General features: G+C 34.8%; 1 protein-coding gene across 2 annotated transcripts in view; it reads right to left on the bottom strand.

Annotated features, from left to right (window-relative positions):
• The window catches only part of LOC120523692 (5-hydroxytryptamine receptor 2A-like), a 269619-nt gene that overhangs the window by 70644 nt on the left and 174621 nt on the right, over positions 1-24354 (bottom strand). For both annotated transcript variants that reach the window (XM_039745243.1, XM_039745244.1), the window contains exon 3: positions 13283-13483. In XM_039745243.1, coding sequence (XP_039601177.1) covers positions 13283-13483 — 201 coding nt within the window. The remainder of the gene's footprint in view (positions 1-13282; positions 13484-24354) is intronic.

Genomic DNA, 24354 nt, shown 5'->3' with positions numbered 1-24354 from the left:
ATATTTACTAAAAGATTAGTGCCTGAGCAAATGTCATTGTGTTTCAACTGCATTGTGTTTTGTCCTAGAAATCTTGGTGAATGTTGACCAACTTCTGTATTTCTCAACCCTGGCTATATTAAACATGATGCCTCTTGTTCCAGATTAGCTACACTGGATCTTTCACCCAGCCAACTTCCTTGATGTGTTGATGTTTCAGTGCATTCTAGTGGCACAATGTGTGACCTTGTACAATATACTTGACTTGTCTGTGCTCCAGCTAGTAAAAAAATGCATGAAAGTAAGAAAGTAATTGTAAAGTATCGTGATCTTGAAAGTTAACTACTATAAACGTGTCTGACAAAGATGAATAAAAATATTTTTTTAGTCTTTTCAAGATGTGACCGTTTCCACTATTCTGGACCTGCAAAAAGTTATTCTAAGGCAGTTCTTGTATGAAAATGAATGGCCATCCCCTTCTCTCTGTGTCTCTGATCATTGTTCTGTCAAATAACTTTTTTAAACTCTTTGCTACCATCAAATCAACATTACTGGCCTGAACATCCTACTAAAGTACAAAAAAAAGAAAAAAGTATGAGAGATAGACTACAATGTATTATTTTTCTTTGGTGGAGAATCAAGCTCTCACGAGTAGTGTGAGTTGTTGGTCAGTGCTTGGTCTAGATGTTTTACTTGTACTGTATGTGGTTGATATATGAAGATCACACCTGGTTGCAAATCACCTGTAGACAATCTCACTCCTTGCCTCAATGACATCAAGGCATTGATGGCTGTTAATTTTGTAGTTTTATGCACCAATAAAGTACAAAGTAAACTTTTCAGGTAAAACTTGTATAGTTAACTAAACTTTGTAGATGTTTCCTACCTTGCGCCCTGTGTTGGCTGGGATTGGCTCCAGCAGACCCCCGTGACCCTGTAGTTAGGATAGGGTTGGATAATGGATGGATGTTTTTATTTATTCTTAAATCAAAATTCATTATATCCAATGGTGCCATAAACTGGCAACATGTTGCACATCGGTAGGACATGAAACTAAAATTTCACTGTACTCATTACAATATTAATACTACTGACTGTTACCACTACACTCTCCTATTATCTACAATCGGTTGATTTACTTTTTAATACTTGTCAAAGGGTTTGTTTTCTTCTAATTTATCATGCACTGAACAATCTTGTACTTTATGTTGTGTCTTTGAATTCTAATGTTTGCTTTGCACATGCAGTGTAATAGTTTTCTATGCCACAGATACTAAAATTACATTCAATAATTTTAATAAACATTTAATAAATTCATTATTCTTTTGCACTCTAAATTGGCCTGAGTTAGTAAACATAAGTGTATGCATGAATATGACCCCATCCAGGGTTTGTTCCCACCTTGAGTCCAGTGCTGACAGGACACTCTACTAGGTAACTGGTTAAAAACTGCAAAAATGGGTGGATGACTGATTATCTACAAACTACCTAAAAGTTCTAAGTGCACAAACATGCATAATTTCTAAGGTTCTGAATTTTTTGTAAATGTACAGATCTTTGCAATAACACATCATTATTTAACCCACAAAACATCTCATGTCAAAGCAAGAGTAAAAGAATAACATTTTTGTTTTGAGTACAGCAGAAAAGAAAGTGTCTGTCAAGAGTTTATTTATAAATCATATATATAAATATACACAGTATATATAATTAGATTTAAAGATAAATTAGACTACAGTTACATAACTGCATTCCTCCTTCTCTAAATGTATACTAAAAATAGTTCAACACTAGCTATACTTAGACAAAGCAAAATAACTGAATTTGAGAAATTCTTTCAGAATCTTTATTTATCCCTAGTTCTGACAGTGTTCCAGCATGATTCATACAGAACTGTTCTTCATTATCCTTTCATTCCGTCACTTTGTACTGAATGACCTTCTCTGTGGTTTTCCTGATAGCTCAATCCATCTAGCGCAACAAGTGCTTTTTCAAGTTGCAGAATACGGATGCCTTGACAGATTGTATTGAAATACCATTTTTATCTAATAAAATCACCCTAAATTAAAAGAAAGTTTCCATTAGTACTATCTGATTTTTTTCTCCAAGATTAAGTTATTTTTAAGTTATTATCTCTATAGTAGTTAATGGATGAGAAAAGAAACCACAAATTAATTCTCATAAATGTTTAGAACAAAGCTTCAAACTCTGGTAACGTTCAGATAACATTTCTCTACTTTACTTCATCTAGCGTTATGTATCAATGAGAACTGTAGCATTAGTTGATGCTAGTTTACACATACATTCAAGTCACAAATTTGAACCTTAGAAATAAGAAGGAGTCTACCCCACAGAACTGATCTAAACAGAAGTTGCTTCAGGATGAAGAACCTTATAAACAAAAGGCCTATGGCTCAATGATATCCTTACCTTATGCTGGACAGAAAAGTCACACATGGCGAACAGTCTGTTTTAATGCACTCAGTCCAATAAGGATGTACACAAGTAGAGTGTTGAGATCTACACAGCAAAAAATACAATGTCCAACCTGGAGCTTCTCTACTCATTTTACAGATTTTGAATTTTTCATGTTCCATTCAATTACAGCAGAGGTTCACACAAGTTTTTTAAGACAAGGTCACCCAAAATGTAGCATGTGTTCATGGTCCACCATTAATATAAATCCAATACTGTGGAGCTGGGTATGATCTTTAATCTTACTTTCTGCTAACAGCAGTCACCCAGCATTAATTTGTATAATAACTGACCTATTATTCAAAGCACATATTTAACTATGGCAGACAAACATTTGATCAAATATCAAGTGATATCTCTAGGCCGGGATCCTCAATTCTTTTTCTTGGCATCATAATTTCAGGAATTAAAATGCATTAGGAATTTTCACAAGAGATAATTCATATTTTTTGTTTGGGTCTGTGCTTTTTAAATTTTTGATATAGGTACCAAATGCTTTTTTAAAGAATTATGTTTAATAGAAAAAGAGTAGTGTAATTTGATATGGAACAAAAAAAGAGTCAAGATAAAGGCTACTGAATATTGGCAACTCTGTCTGAAGCAAAAGGTTTTGCTGTTGATTAATAATAATGAATATTAAAATAAAAAGTTAGATACATTCATTTTATGAATTCATTTACTAGTACGTGTTAACATTTGCCTTTCTTCCTTGTTGTGTAATCTTCTGCACTAGTCTGCCAATTTCAAAAAATGTTTTGAAAATGATGATACAACAAACAAGTTTACCCAAACTAAAAATATTTTAACTTTGGCATACCTGTCCTTTGACAGCAACAAAGATAGATAGACATTTTGCAGACTGCATGTGTTGAGGTGTGAAAGACAACACTCACTTGTTACAATGCTTTCTTACACAAAAATCTGCTGGTCTTGGCATGTCGTTCCCTGGCCCGAAATGGATACGTTCAAAGAGGTGGGGAACATGAGTGAGTAGTTACCTCAAACCTCACAGGCACAAATTTGGAGGGGCGGTGGACATGGAATAGGAGAATTAGACTCAACAAGCAAGACAGGGTGGGGATTTTCTCCAGGATCACTATTGAACAGAGTGGTGGAACTAAGACATAGCCTAGAAGGTCCATTCCCTCCTGCATGAGGCAATTTGAACACAATTTTCAAAATTGGAATTGATTTTTTTTTTTTAAGAACACCAACTTCCCTGTAACTGCAATGGTCTCCGAAAGCGCAGACTGTTTGAAAACTACTGCCTTAAAGCACTTTTATATATTGTATATACAGTACATATATGGGAAACGTAAAACACCCTCCTTGTATCTCTCCACACCTTGGTAATGGCAAGACATACAAAAATAAGCATGTGTTTACTTTACTTTTGTTTTACTTTAAAAACACAAATCACAAAGGAACTAGTGGGCAATATTGTTTTGAGAGCTGAATATTTCACATTTGATTCGATTGTGTGCCAAGCAAAAAAAAGAAACGACCAAACTTTAGTGTCTTTTTTCTGACTTTCCTTTATGTACTATGAAAACTCATGAAAAATATTTTACCAAATCCAAACATATACTGTATAATAATGCAGAAAACCAGACATAGGGTAAATATTTTTTTTTCCCCTCCATATACAGGCAGCAAATTGGTGCAGTTTCAAGAGCTGCAGTGTCACTTCTTTAGCGATCGACATTTAAGTCCTGTTACTGTTTATGTGGCGTTTTTGTATTTTTTTAAATTGCAGTGGCAATTATGACCTTGATGAAAATGGTGTATTCTGAACATTCTGTATTCTTATTTGATGAAATGAATGCAAAAATAATGAATGAAAAAATAAAAAACAAAACCCTTTTCTTATTAAAGTCTGTGCTGCCTTTTTTACCTTTAAATACTATAAAAAATGGTTGTGAGATTTTTTATGTAAGGAAGACAGAAGAGGTAAAGTAGTTAAACTCACTAATCCAGACACCGCAAAGCATGTTGATTATTGCATGCAAATAAAATCCAAGGTGTGCGTCTAATTAGGACAGTATAATGGCATGTTTATGTCACATTTATTTAACAAAATATGTTTTAACTAGCCATATTATCTGTTCAAGACAGGCAATAGAATGAATCAAAAAAATATTTGCTATCTCTTGGCCTTCGTGTATCTTCCTCATGCTTATGAACTTGTCTTGACTGGTGCTCCCTCTGTCGTTTATGTTCCCGTAAAGCCTGCTTCTCAGACTCTGTCATTTTGAAGCGCCTTGCCCACCTTCTGTCCTCTTTTATACTTCCTGTCTTAGAAAGCGACTCTCAACGTTCCTCCTATGCTATTACTCCTCCTAATGTGTCTTACACTGCCATTTCCTCTTTCAATTGAGTCACAAAAGCTAAATTTACCAATCAGACTGTTAGAAGGGACTGGACACACACACACACACACACATACACATACAATATATTGCCTACCGTTACACACATATGAACTTTAATGACATCCCATTCTTAATACATAGGCTTTAATATGAAGTTGGTCCACCCTTTGCAGATATAACAGCTTCAACTCTTCTGGGAAGACTTTTCACAAGGTTTATGAGTGTGTTTATGGGAATTTTTGACCATTCTTCCAGAAGAGCATTTGTGGGGTCAGGCACTGATGTTGGACAAGAAAGCCTGGCTCACAGTCTCCGCTCTAATTCATCCCAAAGGTGTTCTATCGGGTTGAGGTCAGGGCTCTGTGCAGGCCAGTCAAGTTCTTCCACACGAAACTCGCTCATCCATTTCTTTATAGACCTTGCTTTGAGCACTGGTGCACAGTCATGTTGGAACAGGAAGGGGCCATCCCCAAACTGTTCCCACAAAGTCAGGGGCATGAAATTGTCCAAAATGGCTTTGTATGTTGAAGCATTAAGAGTTCCTTTCATTCAAAATAAGAGGCCAAACCTAACCCCTGAAAAAAACAACCCCACACCATAATTCCCCCCTCCACCAAACTTTACACTTGGCACAATGTAGTTAGGAAAGTATCATTCTCCTGGCAACGCCCAAACCCAGACTCGTCTATCGGATTGCCAGATGGAGAAGCGTGATTCGTCACTCCAGACGACACGTCTCCACTGCTCTAGAGTCTAGTGGCAGTGCACTTGGTGATGTAAGGCTTGAATGCAGCTGCTTGGCCATGGTAACCCATTCCATGAAGCTCTGTACACACTGTTCTTCAGCTTTTGGAGGACTGTAGCTATTGACTCTGCAGAAAGTTGACAACTGAAAATTGTGATTTTATGTGGCCTACCACTTCATGGCTGAGTTGCTGTTGTTCCCAACTGTTTCCACTTTGTTATAATACCACTAACAGTTGACTGTGGAATATTTACAGTAGTAGCAAGGAAATTTCACAAATGGACTTATTGCACCGGTGGCATTCTATCACTGTACCACGCTTGAATATACACCTGTGGCCATGGAAGTGATTGGAACACCTGAATTCAATGATTTGGTTGGGGGTCCCAATACTTTTAGCAATATAATGTGCATATCTTAGCACTTTATTATATAGTAGATAGTGTTTCAAGATGTCACAAGGCTTTGTGTTATTTATTGCAATATTTCAGGACACTCTTTCAGGTACAATATGTAGATCTTCAGATAAATACTGTAAATCTTTTTTGGATAGAATTTATAAATCCTTGTAAATACATGCAAAAATATTTTTTAGTCACATATCTATTATCATGTCATGTCAGTTCACTTGCAAGTCTTGAAAGGTATAGTTTTCAAATGTATAAAATATTTCTTGTATAGAAAGTCTCAAATAATTTTAAAGATGTATCTATTTTCTAGGCATCTAAAAATAACCTTCTTCTGTACTGCTTTCCATTTTCACCTCAAATCCTATCTATTTAAAGCTATTATAAAATGAAAAAGCGAAATTGAAATGGACTGGCAGTAATTTGGAGTCTTCATAAAATGAGTTACTGCTTTTTTACCATTAGCAGAAGTTCATTTTAAAGATACTGTATTTGTAGATGACCACTTGGTGTGTAGTGTAAGGGGATTTCAAAAATGAAAACAGATCAGACTATTCATCTACTTATTTGATAAGAATTTCCTTACAGGCCATTAGGTATTTTATTCAAATATGTATTATTCAAAAATACTTGCATATATGTTGAAATACAAAATTAATAAGCAGAAACACTAATAAACTTCACTTAAACTGCATATATTGGCTTCAGTTTTTAATTTGCCTTTGGTAAAATACCATTTTTATTTAAAACAGATAATAAGCTAATTAAACACATTTCCCAGCTTTATCAAGGCACACTTGCTAAAGTAGATGGCAGGAGAAATGTATGGATGATATTATAACTGAGTAAATGGCATAATAAAAATGAATACTAGGTAAAAATATTTCTTACATTGTGAACATGTTTTGCTCCTTTCACCTAATGTATTAATGAAATTATACAGCAATTAAGATTCATGCTTTTGACCTCTGCTTCTGAAACATCAAAACTTCCCAACCTGTGTCAAGGATTGTGAAACTGGCAAAAGGTATAAGCCAGGGACACTCGTTGTCAGCAAAAGAACACTTCTGCATGCCACCATGGGAAGGCAGAAGCCCTTCAGTGTGATAGAGCCCGTTAATGTAAGCAGTACCCCAGGAGCACTTCAGCAGGGAATAAGGTCTTAGAATGTGGCAAAAAGCTGAAAAGATTCTAATAGAATGCAGGAGTGTCTGCTTTAGAGGCCAGGGGACCCAGCATACATCATCAATACTTGATTCTCAAATGTAAATACAGTGAGGCACTGGAAGGCCAACAACAGCAGAAGGTGGCTGCAGATCACATGTTACAGAAATGCAGACCTGATTTAACGGTTACCCAGAGCCCAAGACTGTAGGGACATCAAACGTTGCAAGAGGAGGTCTGGCCTGGTATGTTTGTAGCCAAATATAGCTATCTCTTTTGGAAGCCAGTCCCAGCGTTTTGCTCATTGAGGCTACAGTCAGTATTATTGCTAGGCAAAGGTTCAGTAGTGGGAGGAGAAAAGGCCAGTGTTGTACTCTACTTATATGTGTGTGTTTGTGTGTGTGTGAAAGATAGAGAGAAAGACAGAGATAAGAGGAAAGAAGATTAATTGATATTTAGGAGACCTTTGGTAGATAAATAAACCACACTTTTGAATAGACAGAATACAAAACTATTATTAAGGAAGGGTAAGAAAAGCAGAACATTCATTTGCTTAGGCTTTCTTACTTTGTGTATCAAGTTCAAATTCAGTTTCAAGTTTATTGTCATGTGTACAGAGTACATAGTGTACACAGTATAATGAAATTCAGGATCTACACATTCACTGCATTTAAGTTACAATATTTCTTGCAATAGCTGTATTTATGACTGACTGTTCAGTAATCTTATGACATGTAGATATAAACTCTCCTAAATCTACTGGTGCATGTGCCAAAGGACAATTACTATCCATAAAACAGCAGAAGTGAGAAAAGCAACTGTATAGGATGACAGAGGTCTCTGCAGTCATTTGATAAATTATGATTCCGTTTGTGGAGAAACATCAAGATGGTAATAATAATAATAATAATAATAATTCTTTACATTTATATCGTGCTTTTCTCACTACTAAAAGTGTTCTCTACACAAGGAGGACCTGGGAAGCAAACCCACAATCTCCTTACTGCAAAGTAGCAGCGCTACCAATCATGCCACCTTGACTCTTCAAAAAAAAAAAATGAAACATGAGACAACATGATTAAAAAATCAGCAAAAGGAAATTTTATATCATTTTAAGAAATAATGTAAATGTTAAATTTCATCCATGAACGCCATGGTACATTATTGAAAGGTAATGAATGGATGTAATGAGGGTGGCATAGAGGACACTGAATACCATCCTTCTGGGCAGCAAATAATTTTTACTGAAACCCAGGATATTTAAATAGTGTTACAGGAGAAATGAAAATATCTTTGTAACTATGAATATAAAATCCTCTTATGGGTGGAATTGGAAGGATATAAGAAGGGTAAAAGATTGTTCTCCACTCACTAAACAAATGATTCATAGACTGGCCCTGTCACCATCTATGTGAAGTTAACATACTCTCTCAATGTCCAGCGTGTTTTTCTCCAGCTACTACAGTGTCCTTCCTCATCCCAAACATGTACTGTAATTGCTGAGTTAGACTCTGGACCTCCTTTGACCCTGCTTTGTATTAGGGGGTTTTAGTAATAGATGGATACAAATAAAAAAAAAAATAAATAAATAAAATAAAAATAATAAAAAAAAAAAATAAATAATATATATATATATATATATATATATATATATATACTGTATATATTTGAATTTGTCCTTAATATTTGTTCATTTCATGTTTTCAAGCAATGATTACTTTTTTGTATTAAACATTTAAGTGGGTTGCTTATCTTTGATTCACCTACAACAGGGGTCCTCAATCACGGTCCTGGAGAGCCGCAGTGGCTGCAGGTTTTTGCTCCAACCCAGTTGCTTAATAAAAAGCACTTATTGCTAAAGTAACACTTCTGCTTCACTTTAGTGATTTTGAGCCCTTATTGCTTAATTTTGTCTTAAACAGCTATTTTAATTGGTCCTTATTATCAATAACATGCAAATGACAAGAGAGAGCAGCATTTCTCCATTTAGCTTATTTACATTTACATCTGTGTGTATTTATCTGCACTATTGGGTTTAATTAAATACTTGGAAGAAAAATGAAGAGGAAAAAGTGAAGGACTGAGAATTACTCGTCCATTTTAGCCTTCAAATCATTTGCATGATAGAAAGGGAAAGAAAATCTAGGATATGAGAATGACCTGACATAGCAGAGTTAATTTAATTTCATATTTTGTTAGTGCTTTATTGGCAAGAATTGCTTTCTAATTAAGCAACCAGGTCAGAACAAAAACCTGCAGCCACTGCGGCTCTCCAGGACTGGTATTGAGGACCCCTGACCTACAGTATGAGTGTTTTCTTTGGATCCAAGAGGGCTAGTGGAACAAAAATCTTTTGCCTTACCTTTGACTGATTTGCTTTTTAAATTCAAAATTCTTAATGGTTTCGTTTTTTTTTTTCCTTAACCAGCCATCAAAGAATAATGAAACACAAACTGAGTCAACAGATAATCAGCTAACTCACGGGTCTCAAACTCAGTTCCTAGGGGGCTACTGTGTTAACACCAACAAATTTAACAAAACAAAATTAGAAGTCAATTCTTGCTGCTATTGAAGTACTTTATTTAACTTTATTGCTTGTTGGTGCTCTCATTCTGTTACATTAGAAATTTGTACATTTGAGTTTTTTTTAAGTGCAACATCAAAATGTTTTGTAGAGAACAGCAGGTCAATATTTCTTAGACCTTCACTTTTATCTTTTCAAACATTTTATTGAAAAAGATATTGCATGATGGACGCATGAGATCCACTTAGCTGTTCATCTATGGGGTCACTTTGTACCTTATTATTGTGCGGCTGCCAATTAAGAGAAGAAAAAAAAACTATTAAATATTCTGAATTTTAAAAAAGCAAGGTAATTAAAATTAAGGTAAATTAAATTAGTTCCATTAGCATAATTTTTTATAAATAAAGAATACGGCCATAAAAAACCTGCACCCACTATGGCCCATAACACCAAAAGAAGCCTTTGTTAAGGTCTTGTTTCATAAGAGTTAATGAGTTATAGAATTAATAGATGCATTTTTGCATTACCTAAACTAAAGTGTTACTGATAAAGTTTAAGTATAGCATGAGTGAGCTTTATTGGGTAGTCTTAACACCATTTTGGAATAATATTAGATATTGATATGGCTGGATGCAGACACTGTGACGCAAAGATGACTTATATACTGTAGGCAGACGTATACCATTCAATAAAAGCTGTGGTGAAGGTTGATTATGCTAGTACTTTCCAGTAACTTGTTATGGTCTTTGCATTTCCGTGCATAACTGTGTTAACTGCAAGGCCTTGAACTTGCCAGAACCAAGTTTTATGTTACCTTTTGTACACATATATACAATGTTGAATGGGAAAGATTTGAGTATTTGGGATTTGAGTATGACTTAGCACTATAGACTAATGAAGCTGGAGTGCTTTTTATCTTCAGGAAGCAAGCTTATATTCATGGCCCATACAGTTAGTCAAAAGAGATACATGCTGCTGAGCTACACAAAATTTAGCAACTGTTGAACACACAGAGTTACAAAAAACATCAATTCTACTATGTTTAACTCTGTAGCAAAGCTGTTTTTACTGATGTTTACTTACCAGCTAAAAACATCCAGTAAATGTATGTTGTGATTATACAGTATAATTAAATATGGATGTATAATATATACAGTAAGTAGGGAGTTCAGAATCATTTACTTTCATAAACAGCTGAAATTAAAATTGTTAATGTATGCTGAGTGCTATGAAAAGACAACTGGAACCTAGGGGGAAGAACCCATGTTTCCCTCAGGATACTAGAGAACTTGCCAGTTGCCACGACAGCTAGACCCTCAATGTTTGCCTGCTTGGAGAGAAAGGGCAGATGGCAGAAAAGGTCTTGACAAGGTAATGAAATAAAATCACAGTTATTTAACAGGTCAAGGTCAAAACTAAAATTCAAAAAATGCCAAGCAACCAAAGACCAATATGTACACTAAAAATCAATGCAACAAACACACAAAAGTCCTTATTTCCTGAAATAATTTTGAGAAAAACTAATGCACAAAAAGCTTGCTATTTAGTCCAGACATTTGGACATGGGAACGATGGAGCCACCATCTTATACATGATTGGCATGATGATGTTACACGTCACACTTCTGCTATCAATGAATCATGCAAAATGGCAGGGCATGCCATCAGTAACAATAAACAAAATGGAAGTGAAAAAATGTATATAGAAATGTTAAAAATGAATAACTGTTAAATCACAGGCAATCCAACCCACAGAAAAACAGGGATTAAGAACCCATTAAGGCATGTCAATAGTGACAGTAGTGATCATTTTTTTCTGTCTGCTTACTTTCTTACTTTGTGTTCTCCCTGTGTTTATCCCTTCTTTGTGGTTATTTTGGATGATAAAGGCATTGTTTTGTATGTACGTAGCCTCCCTGAACCTGTTCTGCCACATGGTGCACTTCTATCCCTATCCCTAATCTATTCATTCTAATTTTAAATTATTTAGTTTGATTTATCTAGATATGTGCAATTAGCTTTAATGTCAATATGTTAAAACACATACTGACTATTTTGTCACCTGTATTTATACTGCACACCCTTGCAGTGGCTCAAAAGAACTGGTGGGTGACAAAACAAAGTACAGTCATACTAAAAATATCACTGTAAATAGCACATTATACACATCAAACCAATAATAACAGAAAAAAGAACTACACCATCTCATAGGATACAAAACACTAACCACATAAATTGTATATTTAACCCAGTCAGCAGTTTTTGTGGTAGCTTTACTGGAAGCTGCTTTTTTAAAAATAAAAAATACGAATTAAATCTGTCTCATAATGTGTCTTATCTGGAAGTGCTGGATTTGAAATTTTTGTGTAAGAATTGTAGTTTTTTACTTGAAGTGATCTTTCACATGATATAAACATAACTAAACTAAGCTTTAGTTTTGTTTATTGTTATATATTTGTTTTCTTTTTCTTAGTAAATTGTTGTTATTTCTGTTCATGAAGTTGTGTTATTTTTTTCTTTTACTATTTATTTGTCATTACCTTCATTTTTATTAATTATTTCTAGTGATAAGTAAAACAGGTGAATTTTACTTTGCATAGTTTCATGCAAATGAGTTTCACAAGCAATTTCACAATTGCAAAATGTGAAAGTTACTGAAAAGATATTTTATGGGAATTTTAAAGATTTGTTGCAGTGTAAAGCAAGTCATATTGCTGCCTAAGTGTTTGGCAAAACAGTGTAACCTGTTTTGGACTTGTAAATTGCTCAGAAAAAGATTCTAGCCAAAAATAAGAAGGAAAATAAAACAGATGTGGTATGTGATTAAATTAAGTGAACAGATGTACCTACTGTAGCTAGGTACAGCATGCGAGAATGTACCCAGTGAAATCTCTGCATAAGTTACTGAGAAATTATTCATCTCAAATATGGGACAAATAATTATTTTAAAAATAAGTCTGGCTCTCTAAACTGGGGTAGATATAAAAACTGATATGGAACATCTGGTCACCTCATTCATAATCCCAGAATATTACAGAGAAACTCTATTTGTTAATCAACTCAAAATGTCAGGCCAATTTCATCCACACTGCATTTTAGATAAGATGAACTCTCCTGTCAGTGACATATAATTTTCTGGCTATTTTCCATCCTTTACTTTGTCACAACATAATTTACTGTTGTGTTTACTGAATTTCCTGTACTTATTGTATTTTGTATGTGATATTGTTCTGCTCTTCAGTTTTCTTACTGTGAATGTTTTGTTAATACCTTAATATAGTGGACACTACTTCAGACGACATTAAGACTGAATAATTGTTATCTGGTGTTTACCACAGACCACAATTCATATTAATGTACGTATTATATTTAAGAAATATTTTTAATAATTTTTTCTGTTTAAAGTTTGCCTATTTACATAAGAATAAATGTAGTAATAATTTATATTATTCAACATGTTTTAAAAATTTCACAATACAAGGGAGCCAGTGGCAACATTAATTAAGTACATCATGTCATATCAACATATAATATATCAAAGAAGCATCATTCATATCTTTACCAAGAAACCTTCTCAAGTAAAAATAAATAAAGAACACTAGAACAGTGATTCTTACCAACAGATATAGTCCAAACAGCAACTATTTTCATGAAGGCTTTCGTTCTTGAATTAAAGCGACTGTGATGAATGGGATTTCTTATGGCTATGTATCGATCCAAGGAGATAGCACAGAGATGCATGATGGAGGACGTTGAAAACAGTACATCCAAGTAAATCCAGATTGAGCACAGCTCAGAAGGCAGGGGCCAAATGTATCCTGCAAAATATGAAGGCATTTACAATGTGTTTTATAATGCATTCCCATTTTGTAATTGCAAAATATTGTACTGAGACATCAGCTGATATGCTTTACAATTAGATTGTTCTTCTGATTAAATGCATTTCTCAAACAGTATTTTGTTATCTTTCAGTTACACTTGTTATCTTTGCTAACGATAAGATAAAAGTGACATACAGTATATCAAATCCCTATTGACAAGCACGGTATTAGCATGGGTGACTGAAGTGTGGGAAAGGGTACGATTATCCAGCAGTAATTTTATAGATTTTTCATTTGAATTCCAGTGAAATATTATAATTTCAGTTACTTTACATTAATTATATATTACTCAATTGCTGAATACTCTATTGAAATTTACAGTCTTTCATAAGAAGGTGAGTGGCAACAAGCAAGCTCTGATAACTTTCTTTTGTATTGGATTCTCAGAGTAAACTAGGGATCAACTAGCCTGTCACAGTTCAGGTTCTGACTTAGAAACTCTCTTTCTGAAATGGATATAAAATTACATATTTGTATTCATGAAATACAAGAACAGAAGGGTAGAATCACTAAAACACTGGCCAGTTTTAGTGATCTAGCTCATCAATACTATTTACTTAATTTTTCCAAACTGACAGAAAACCCAGACTTGAAAATGTTTTAATTAAGATGTGGTACCCACCAACTACTCTGTAAACAAACAGTTTAGAAGAAGAAAATGAAAAATATTCTATTCTCGGGAATATCATTGCTGGTAAAGTATGAGGCTTTGCCCCTATTGTGGCATAAATTGTATGTGAAGTGACTTGAACTGCTATAATGAAAGAAAAAATATTTAATTCGGAGGTGGAGCAGTGCTACCTCAAAACATAAAGTTACAGGTGTCTATAATACTGACTCAGGTCACACGATCTTTCCCTGCTACAGACTTTATTTACTATGTGGTTTTACAGTTTTATTGTTTTTTTTTCCCTATAGCCAAAACAATGTACAGTAGCATCATATCTGGGTGTTTTGTCTCTTCTTCCTGATGGCTATTAAGAGATATAATGGAATTAAGTTTGACACTGGGGTCAGATTAAAAGAAAGGAACAAACTGCTGATTTCTCTACAACTGAACATCATGGAAAGTCTATTTAATTTCCTAGAGTCATATTATATCTCCAACAAAGCATTATATATAAATACCTCTTACCTGATTAATGTAATTATTGCACAAGTGGCTCATGGCATGCAACAGAGTCACAAACAGAGTTGAAAGGCCTCCAAAATAAGTCCCAAAAACAGGCCAGTACCTTCACTTTTTAGCCCAGATGAGGCTCACTGAAAGAAAGCCAGTGCCTAACTGCTACCTGGAGGTTTTGGCCTAAACAGACCTATAAATGTGGGGAGCTGGGTGTAAAAGTTCAAAATACTAGAAATGTTCTGAAAATATGTGAAAATACCCTACTGTTATGACTGGTGTAGTTTTATTAATTTGAGGTAGCCTTTTCTAGGGAGTTTTTGGACATGTTTGCAGCAAAACTTTTTTTAACTCAAGGAATTTGAATTTTTCTTTACCTACCTTACTAAGAATTTTCCAACTTATATGAGGTTTTGGAAAATAATGTTTTGTGTGTGATTCTTTGTGTAATACTCTTCTTAGTTTGTTTTAATGTTATGGCTTGCCAAAAAATCAGTTTGTCCTTTTGGTAATGACCATGCATGTATTTTACAATTTACACAATTAAGTCAAATCACCCACAAAGGAAAGCCTTACCATATACTTCTGGTTTATTTGGACATCTCAAAACAATTCTTACAATAAGTCCAAACAACTTTCAATGATCCCTTACAGGGAGCTGTTCACTTACCTTAATAAACAGCAAGGAATGTCAAAGTGGTCCTGCCTCCTAGGGCTCCACCTTAAATGTGCTCTAGTCAGGGAAATAAATCTGGCTAAAACACATCAGCTGGTAGGGGTTCCAGCCAAAAATAGCCATGACCCACTCTCTTACACGCACACTTACTGACGCAGAGACAATTTCAGGTCTGCAGTTACCTGTATCTGTTTCTACATAAAATGTATATGCGAAAAAAACAAACCGACCAAATAAGCAAGAAGGAGACTTTGGTGAAAAGTCTGTTTTTTGGTCAAATATTTTTTAAGGATGGTAGAAGAATTTGAGGACTGCGATGATATTAACTAATTTTCTGTGATTAGCCTGTTCAGTTTATCTATAAATTTCATAGTCAATAATGTGTAAGAGCGGGTTTTAAGAGTCCACTATTCTCCTTACCAGAATTTGGTGTTGGTTCTTCTTGGCTTGCGGGCGACCTCAGTTGCGTAGCCGACTGAGTCTTCGATGTGTGGAAAGGTACAAAGAGATGGCCACCCCAGTTTTGTCGACTATTTGCCAGTTATATTTATTTCTTTAATAATACAACATTGGAGATACAGCACTGAGATACACAAGAACACTTCTCTTTTTTTTCTTCCTACTCCACCCACCAAATTTCTCTTCCCTTAAATAATCTATCAATTAACTTTATTGGAATTTCCTGACATGAACTCCCGCTTACAGATGATTCATGTTCTACTTGTACTGTCCTACTCATATCTGGTAGGTGCTTTAAAAAGAAAACCACATGGTAATAGAAATGCATTGTTTAACCTGATTAGCTAGAATGGCGGTACTCTACAGTAAATTCAACTAGTATTTTTTTTTGTATTCAATTACTGTTCCAGAGAAAACACCTGCAAATTCCCAGTGGAACCACTTTTAAAAATAAAATGTTTTAGCATATAACCTTTACTAAAATTTCTTTGTTTTACCTAATGACTAAGTTGGCAATTTGTACGAAACAAGGAAACATGAATCAGTCGTGTATTCGTTTTCTATGCTATGCTGCTTTTATCAGAATTGATGGAGCTAAAGAGGTATGATTTTTTGTCAAACCTTTTCTTTATTTTCAACTTCTAGGACATTAAATGTAATTATTAAGGTTGACTGAAAAAAAAAAGCATACTAGTTATTCTATATATTGTACTTATTTCTTCAGTATTTTTTGTGAATAATATCCATATGTTTGTGAATATGTAACTGGCATCTATTACAAATGCACTAATACTTTGATCTTAGAATGGCCAAAGGGATCGGAAAAGGCAAATAAACAAAGATACCAAACATCTGGAAAATATTTCCTAACAACTCCCTGTTCTACAAAATTCTTGACAGTCTTCACAGTAGTTATTTTACTAGAAGTGAGCTGTGGAAATATATGAATCATAGATTTATAACTGCTGTTCTATTCTCACAGTAAAACACACACACACATCCAGTTTCACTATATCTTAATTGTAATCATCTGAAACCATAACCATACTTGGTATAATGCACTTCAGGTTGTTTCTATAAAATGTAAACTGTCATAAAATAGTTGATATGCCTGCATTTAGTCAGCATTACTGTGTTCTTAAAAACAAAACAAAACTTGATTTTCATTTGAGTTTTCTTTTAATCAATGAGTGCTTGGACAGATGATGGCTATATTTTAATATGTGAAAGGTGGCCAAAATAAAAAGTCTTCATGGATTCTGTTTGCATTTGTGTGAACTGTGAGCTGAAAATATTCTGGATATCAGAGCTTTCATTTTTTTGTGCACACTGGCATTTGCCATGTGTGCTGGGGTCCACAGCTTTCATGCGTGCAAATACACATGCAGATTAAAGGGAACATTAATGTTAACAGATTTCATTCCTCAGTCGTTTACTTTTTAAATAATTTTCTACATCTGGAAACTCAAAATGTAGTAATTTTCAAGTACAGTATTCATTGACATTTTTTCACTATATTATAATTAAAAGAAAGACATTGGAATTCCTACTTGCATGTTCAACCATGCAACAAGTCACTGCTTTCCGGTGCCATAATAAACAAGAATGTATTAAATTACAAAACTAGTTGTTGATGTATTCTGGTTTCATCCTACACTCTAAAGACATACAGTACCTGTTGCCAGCTGTAGGAAAAGTAAGTATCTAATAATTTTAAATATCAGGACATACTGCATGCAGTACAATCTGTCAGGTATAATGAATAGAAAACTAAAATATGGGACCATTTCAATTACCCATTATATTAAGTATAATATAGAGCATATAATAATAGGTGCCAAACAGGCAAAAATATTGAATGGTGAAATGTATGGTGATAGATTTGAGGTATATTGAAGTAACATTTAAATATTCAAATTAAAATTTTACATTTGTATGGTTAAATTCAACTTACTATATATGGAGTATATTAAATATTGAAAAGGAACTTTAAATACATAAAGTCAATATTGAATGTGTAAAATGAAGTTTGACATATTAAGCTGAATTTAAAATTTTCAACTTTGACACTAACACTTAAACACCATATTTTTCAAAATGTTTAATTTTAGCCTCTTTGCCACTCCATATTTGAACCCACTCTTCTGGGGTTGTAAGAAAAGCACGATATATAAAACCCAGAATTGAATTGAATCTCTTAATCATCATTTTTATTCTGAATGTAACACCATAAAAATAGAATGTAAAACATCAAATACTGTAAAATTTCAAATAACATACTAATACCTATATTTGAATAAATGATAAATTCTCAAAGATGAAAAGTATTATGAAATATTCCTATTCTACATAAGCCCTTCTTGGTATTTGCAGCCCATATGGCTGAGACAGATGGCTAACATAACAGACTAAAGGAGTGCAAGGATAAGCTCTGATACTGTTACCTATGGACTCCTCCTCATTGACAGTGCAACAGGGGCTGATAGTTGTGCCCATTTGTCTTTGCATCCAAGAAGAAGCCAACCTTGACCCCATCTATCAAAGCACATCTGCAATCTTACCCAGAGGCATGCCTCAAACATACACATACAGTATACACACACATATTCACCAGCTACTTTGTTTGGTGCCCCCTGCAGGTACCAGATTGGACCCCCTTTTACCTTCAGAACTGCCATAATTCTTCTTGGCACGGATTCAAAAATGTGCTGGAAACATTCCTCAGGGATGTTTGTCCATATTGACATGATTGCATCATGCAGTTGCTGCAGATTTGTCGGCTGCACATCCATAATGTGAATCTCAAAGGTGCTCTATTGGATCTGCTGACTGTGGAGGCCATTTGAGTACAGTGAACTCAATGTTATGTTCAAGAAACCAGCTTGAGATGATTTGAGGTTTGTGAGATGGTTAGTTATCCTGCTGGAAATAGCCATCAGATGATGAGTACAAAGATATGGACATGGTCAGCAACAATACTCTGCTACGCTGTGGAATTTATATGATTCTCAGTTGGTATTATGGGGCCCAGAGTTTACCAAGAAAATATCCAATACACCATTACACCACCACCACCAGCCTGAACCATTGAGTTCATGACGGGAAAGGTTCATGCTTTCATGATGTTGACGCCAAATTCTGACCCTACCATCCAAATGTTACAGCATACTGTAAATCAAGACTTATCAGACCAGGCAATGTTTTTCCAATTTTCTATAGTCAAATTTTCAGTTGCCTATTCTTAGCAGACAGGAGTGGCACCCAATGTGGTCTCCTGCTGCTGTAGCCCATCTGCTTCAATTCTCAACATGTTGTGCTGTTCTGCATACCACGGTTGTAACACATGGTTATTTGAGTTACTGTTGCCTTTTTATTAGCTTGAACCAGTCTGGCCATTCTCCTTGGAACACTGGCATCAACAAAACTTTTTCGCCCAGAGAACTGCTGCTCACTGGATATTTTCCCTTTTTCTGACCATTCTCGGTAAACCCCAGAGATGGTTGTGCATGGAAATCCCAGATGATCAGCAGTTCCTGAAATGCTCAGACCAGTCTGTCTGGCACCAATAACCATGTCACATTCAAAATCACTTGAATCACCTTTCTTCCCCATTCTGATGCTCAGTTTGAACTTCAGCAGGTCGTCTTGACATGCCTAAATACACTGGGTTGCTGCCATGAGATTGACTGATTAGATAATGGTGTTATATATTCATACAGTATATACTCATTAATTATGAAAACACAGCACCAAAAACTTCTTTTTAAATGACTCCCAAAAAAATATCTGATCTAAAGGCTTTCTCCACTTTCATGCATGGTGCTTTCCACTGTCTTATATTAACAAAATTTGGGTTTTCTGATAAGATTAGTCAAACAAAATTAATTAATAAAACACAACGTTTGTCATGTAAATTAAGGCAAAGCACAGAAAAATGAAATTGTTCCTATGCTACAGACTCACAGAGTTACAGTAAGTAATTTATTTTAAAGGAAGTCATCCTTTCATTTCAGTGGAAAAGAATGGGCATGTGGATTAAGGTGGTCTGATTAATTTAATTTCCACTTCTTTTGGAAGCTTCATTCTGCTTGAATTAATTTGAAAGGTGTGTATATCTACATAAATCATATATATTTATAATATAAAATGAGACAACTATCAAAGAGCTTAAAGAAGAAAACTAACCAATAGGATTCCATCACACTAATTTCCTTATTAACCAACTAAACATTCTATTTTTTCAGTAGTTCAAAATTTCTAAACAATAATGAATAAAATCAAAGGTAATACTGCCTGTTCTCAATAAACAATTTTGGGATGTAAGATGGAAAGCATAAAAATGTGAACCAAGTCAGGGTCCCACTTTTTTCAAAGAAGACATTCAATAAAATAGCTGCATCTCTTTAGATGAGTTTATGCTTATAACAGTAGCTCATTGTTCCTCTTTACAAGTTCACCAATAAAAGTATTTGAAATAGTATTAGAGAATTCTTTGTACAAAAATGGCCAAAGGCATATAACTATGTAAAAGATCCTCGAGTTTGTTGCACTCCATTGTTAGGCAGTCATGAACTATTTGTGATGTGAAATGCTCTGGACATGAGAGGTGGTCTTCACTACCAAATTGTAAGGTGCTCTTCATCAATAGATGCTCTTGTAATGAGTAACGCAGGTGTGCAGCAGGTGATGCTGCCCCTTCACAGCATTTGGTGACTAACATAGTTCATATCTGGTTAGGTAATGGCAATATACTGTATGCTGTACATTGACAGTTAGGTCTAGACATTTGAATTTAATTGAAAATCTGATATTGGCTCCAAGATTATTTCTTTTCAGGCTGCAGAAATTGTGTTGTTGAAAATTATGATGCTGCTTTTTGTAGTAGTGGTACAAAAACAGTTCCAGCATCAGCTATTCTTAATTCTGTAAAGTTACCAAATAGCAGTGTAGGAATCTAAAAGTAGAAGACCATCTTCTAAGCTTTTTGGCCAGGAGATTAAGATATGTTTGGATATCTTCTTAGGAATACCCATTGGTTCAGGTGAGAAAATGTGAGAAAACTACTTGCTAAGACTATGTCAAGAATGCTTGCCTTAGAATAAGTGTATTTCAATTATATTAATATTCCAGAAAGCAGATAAATCACCTCCCACTGTCAAGGCATCAGGTGCTGGTCATATAAATAGCTTCAGTCAATCTCTGATCATCTTGCACATTAACACATTCTGTGTGTATTTGTACCTGTTAACAGCAAAAAACCTTTTTTGTCTCACTTTATGTGAATTCCCTCTTCTACTTAAAGTTTTCTCCAAAATATAACATAAAATAATATGATCAAATGTTGAAAAATGAAAAGAAGCATAAAGAGTTACTGTATGTATCATGTTGGCCTGACTTAATAAGAGAATATAAGCTGGTGACTCTCAGAACCTTGTCTTCTGATTCTGCTGCCTGACCTCTTCCTCCATTTTTGCCAGTTTCCAAGTTCTTTTTGAATATGGAGGTAGTAATATTCACCAACACCTTGGCTTTCTCTGCATTTTCTCTAAAGGAAAGACATTTTAGGGTTATAAAGGTTTGTTTTTCTTACTTTGTTAATGGCCCTTTTTCCCACAATTATAATAGCAATATGCAGTGCAATATTTTCCAAATACATCTTTATGGGGTTGGTAAGTAACAAAAACTTACGAACAAAAAGAGACTTGCTTTTTTTGACCACTGCTATCATGCAAGCTGGTGACCCTCAGAAATGTCATCTGATTGGGTTGTGACTTTGGGTCTTCCAAATTTCTACCTATCGGAACTTCTTTTAGTTTCCAATTGCCCTTTGGATTGTGTAGGACACTATACTCAATGACACTTCAATATTTTTTGGCAATTTTTCCAAATGAAAGACCTACACTTCTAAAGGTAATAATGCTCTGTCTCATTTCATTTGTTAATTTACATTTTCTTGTCATTATCACTGTGATATTGTCGAAGTAGTACTTCAGAGGGAGTAGTAACACTGTCTTTTCCAAATCTGCTTTAAGACAGGCAGAAGGTTTTAAAGTAATCAACAGAGGTTGGGACACCTGTGCAAATTGTTTGCTACAACTTGCAAAGCTTGACTTACTTTAATTGCAGCAGAACATCTGTAGGCTGTAACCTATTAGTCATCTCCTCAATGAAGTCCATTTGTAATATTGTGATATTTCCTTTTTTTCCACATTTTTGCTAACCTACACTTTAAATTTAAACCTTTGATAGTTAACTGCTTACCTTTTCACCATTTTAGGACATTCGGCACTCCCTGAAAAAGAAACTGGAAAAATTTGAGGTGTTTTAAAACTTTTGACTGGTAGTGTAGGAATGAGCCTGATTGAACAAGGAGCAAAATAACAAAGGAAAACAACAAAAACATGGAGTTACTCTTTTTGATTCCACAGGCTAGTGTCATAGTTATCATTGGGGGTGGCCTCCTTGTCCTTCTGCATTGTGCTCCCATGCACCAAATATACATTTACTTCCCATATTTTTCTCTCTCACTCATAATGGATTTTCATCCTTCCACCAATTGATCTCTTGCCAGCTGTAATGTTCCCCACTCCAAGCTCAATAATCCACAGGTTGTGAGATGGCTTTAAAACCAATTGGATCAATTATAGCCATTAGAAAAAGTCTTCCATCTGTTCCAGGGGCACAGATGAAAAGCCTTATGATGTTCCCATACCACTGATTATTATTAGCGTTAAAGATCTGTGACTACTTTTACAGTCTGAGGAAAAGTCTGGCTCCAAATAGGGTCCCTTCTGGAACCAAGCGCCCTGTATTGGTCATGAGGTATTCCATGACTGATGTTTGGTAGCTAGGTGCCCTCTTGTCTACATCCAGAGGGCTATATTCACCTGCCTACAGTTGTAACTTCTCTCCAGTATCCTACATTCTTCTAACCCACATTGTTCTTTTTTTTATTTTTTTCTTGGTGTTCTTGTTTCTGGTCCATCTGGGTCACCTAGTGCTCTCTGTCAGTACTCTTTCTTCTGCATTGAGAATACCAAATACTTCATCTCTGCCAACTCTTGTTTATCTAGGAGTTCACTGGTTTCACCCCCTTGCCTATTACCACACTTCATCCATCCATCAAGATTAATGCTCTGCAAACAGTCCCTTCAATGAATGTTTCCTGCTAGTTTAGTCTCTACTGTAAATCTATGTTGAATTAACTACTATGTTTGACCAAGACTCACTTAACTTTTTTTTTGGCCAGAAGAACTGTGTGGCATTTTGTATTGAAGAAGATTTTAGTAAATAAATGAATGGTAAAAGTGCCTAGACCACGGGGTCAGTTTTCCATCAAGCTACTGTATACAAAAGGTTTTTTTTAGACAATTCAAATGTAATACCTACTTGCTTTCCCAAGAGGACATCAAGGAAACTATCAGATGTGATGCAGTCAATGAAGTTCCTGTTTCTCATGACTCACAATAATACTGTCGGGATCTGTCAGTGTTAGAGAGTTGCCTTGTGCCGGCTCAGTTCTTTTTTTAGCATATAAAATTTTTATTTTTATCAATTTTCCTGTTTTGTGTGCATTTCAGCACTCAAGGCATCATCATCAGGAAGTACTGCTGATACTCTCAGGAAAACATTGCTGTTAAATTGCGTGTGAGCTGCAATACCTTCTAGTCTGAGCTTTGCCACAGCCTAAGCCAGATTTTGTAGACATTATTTCTTGATTATTAACTTTTGTTCTCCTTTTGGCTTTAGGTATTCATTACTGAAATCAGGTTATGGATTTAAGAAACTAAATTTTGTTTTGTATTGTATTTAAAGTATCAACTTTTCCATGTTTTAACAAAACAAATCACATCTGGACAAGAATTAGTAATGAAGCAGTCACTTAGCATCTGCATATCCTGCAAATTAACCAGTAGATATACTCTTTAGAAACTGACAAAGAACAACTTTTAAACAATAGTAAATTAGATGCGTAATGAATGAGAGGAAGAGTACAGAAATTCGGTACCAATATTTTACCAGTTTTCATTTTCTGGAGACAGAAAAAAAGCCAAAATACACACTTTGTAGCAGTGCCTTATCTAACTGGCAACCATACCAAGCATACATGTGCCAAAATTAAGCATATTTTTTAAGACAAGTTACACTTAAACTTATCCATATCTGAATTTTAAAACCTTTCAAGTATTTAATGTATACAGGGGGTAGAAACAGCAAAACATAGGATAGCTTCCACAGTTGCATTACAAGCCTCATACAGTACCAATAATTTACATTTATTATGAGTGATATAATTACTAACTGCTGTTACAATGTATATGTAATAATTGTGATGCAACTTTCATTCACAGTATCCTGTCTGAATAATATTGAGGCTGTTTCAGGCATAAATGAGTACTTTATGAATAATGCTAAAAAGTTATCTGTCCCATCCACCCTCACACTCTTGATATTCCGTAAATCATTATCAGCCTGATTCCTGCACAGGAGCTGTTTTCTATGTCTAGTGAGAACTACTGAAGAAATTGTCAAATATTTCACTAACTCTGT

This window comes from Polypterus senegalus, chromosome 2, assembly GCF_016835505.1.
Source record: "Polypterus senegalus isolate Bchr_013 chromosome 2, ASM1683550v1, whole genome shotgun sequence".
Lineage (NCBI taxonomy): Eukaryota > Metazoa > Chordata > Cladistia > Polypteriformes > Polypteridae > Polypterus > Polypterus senegalus.
This window is presented reverse-complemented; position numbering and strand designations above follow the sequence as displayed.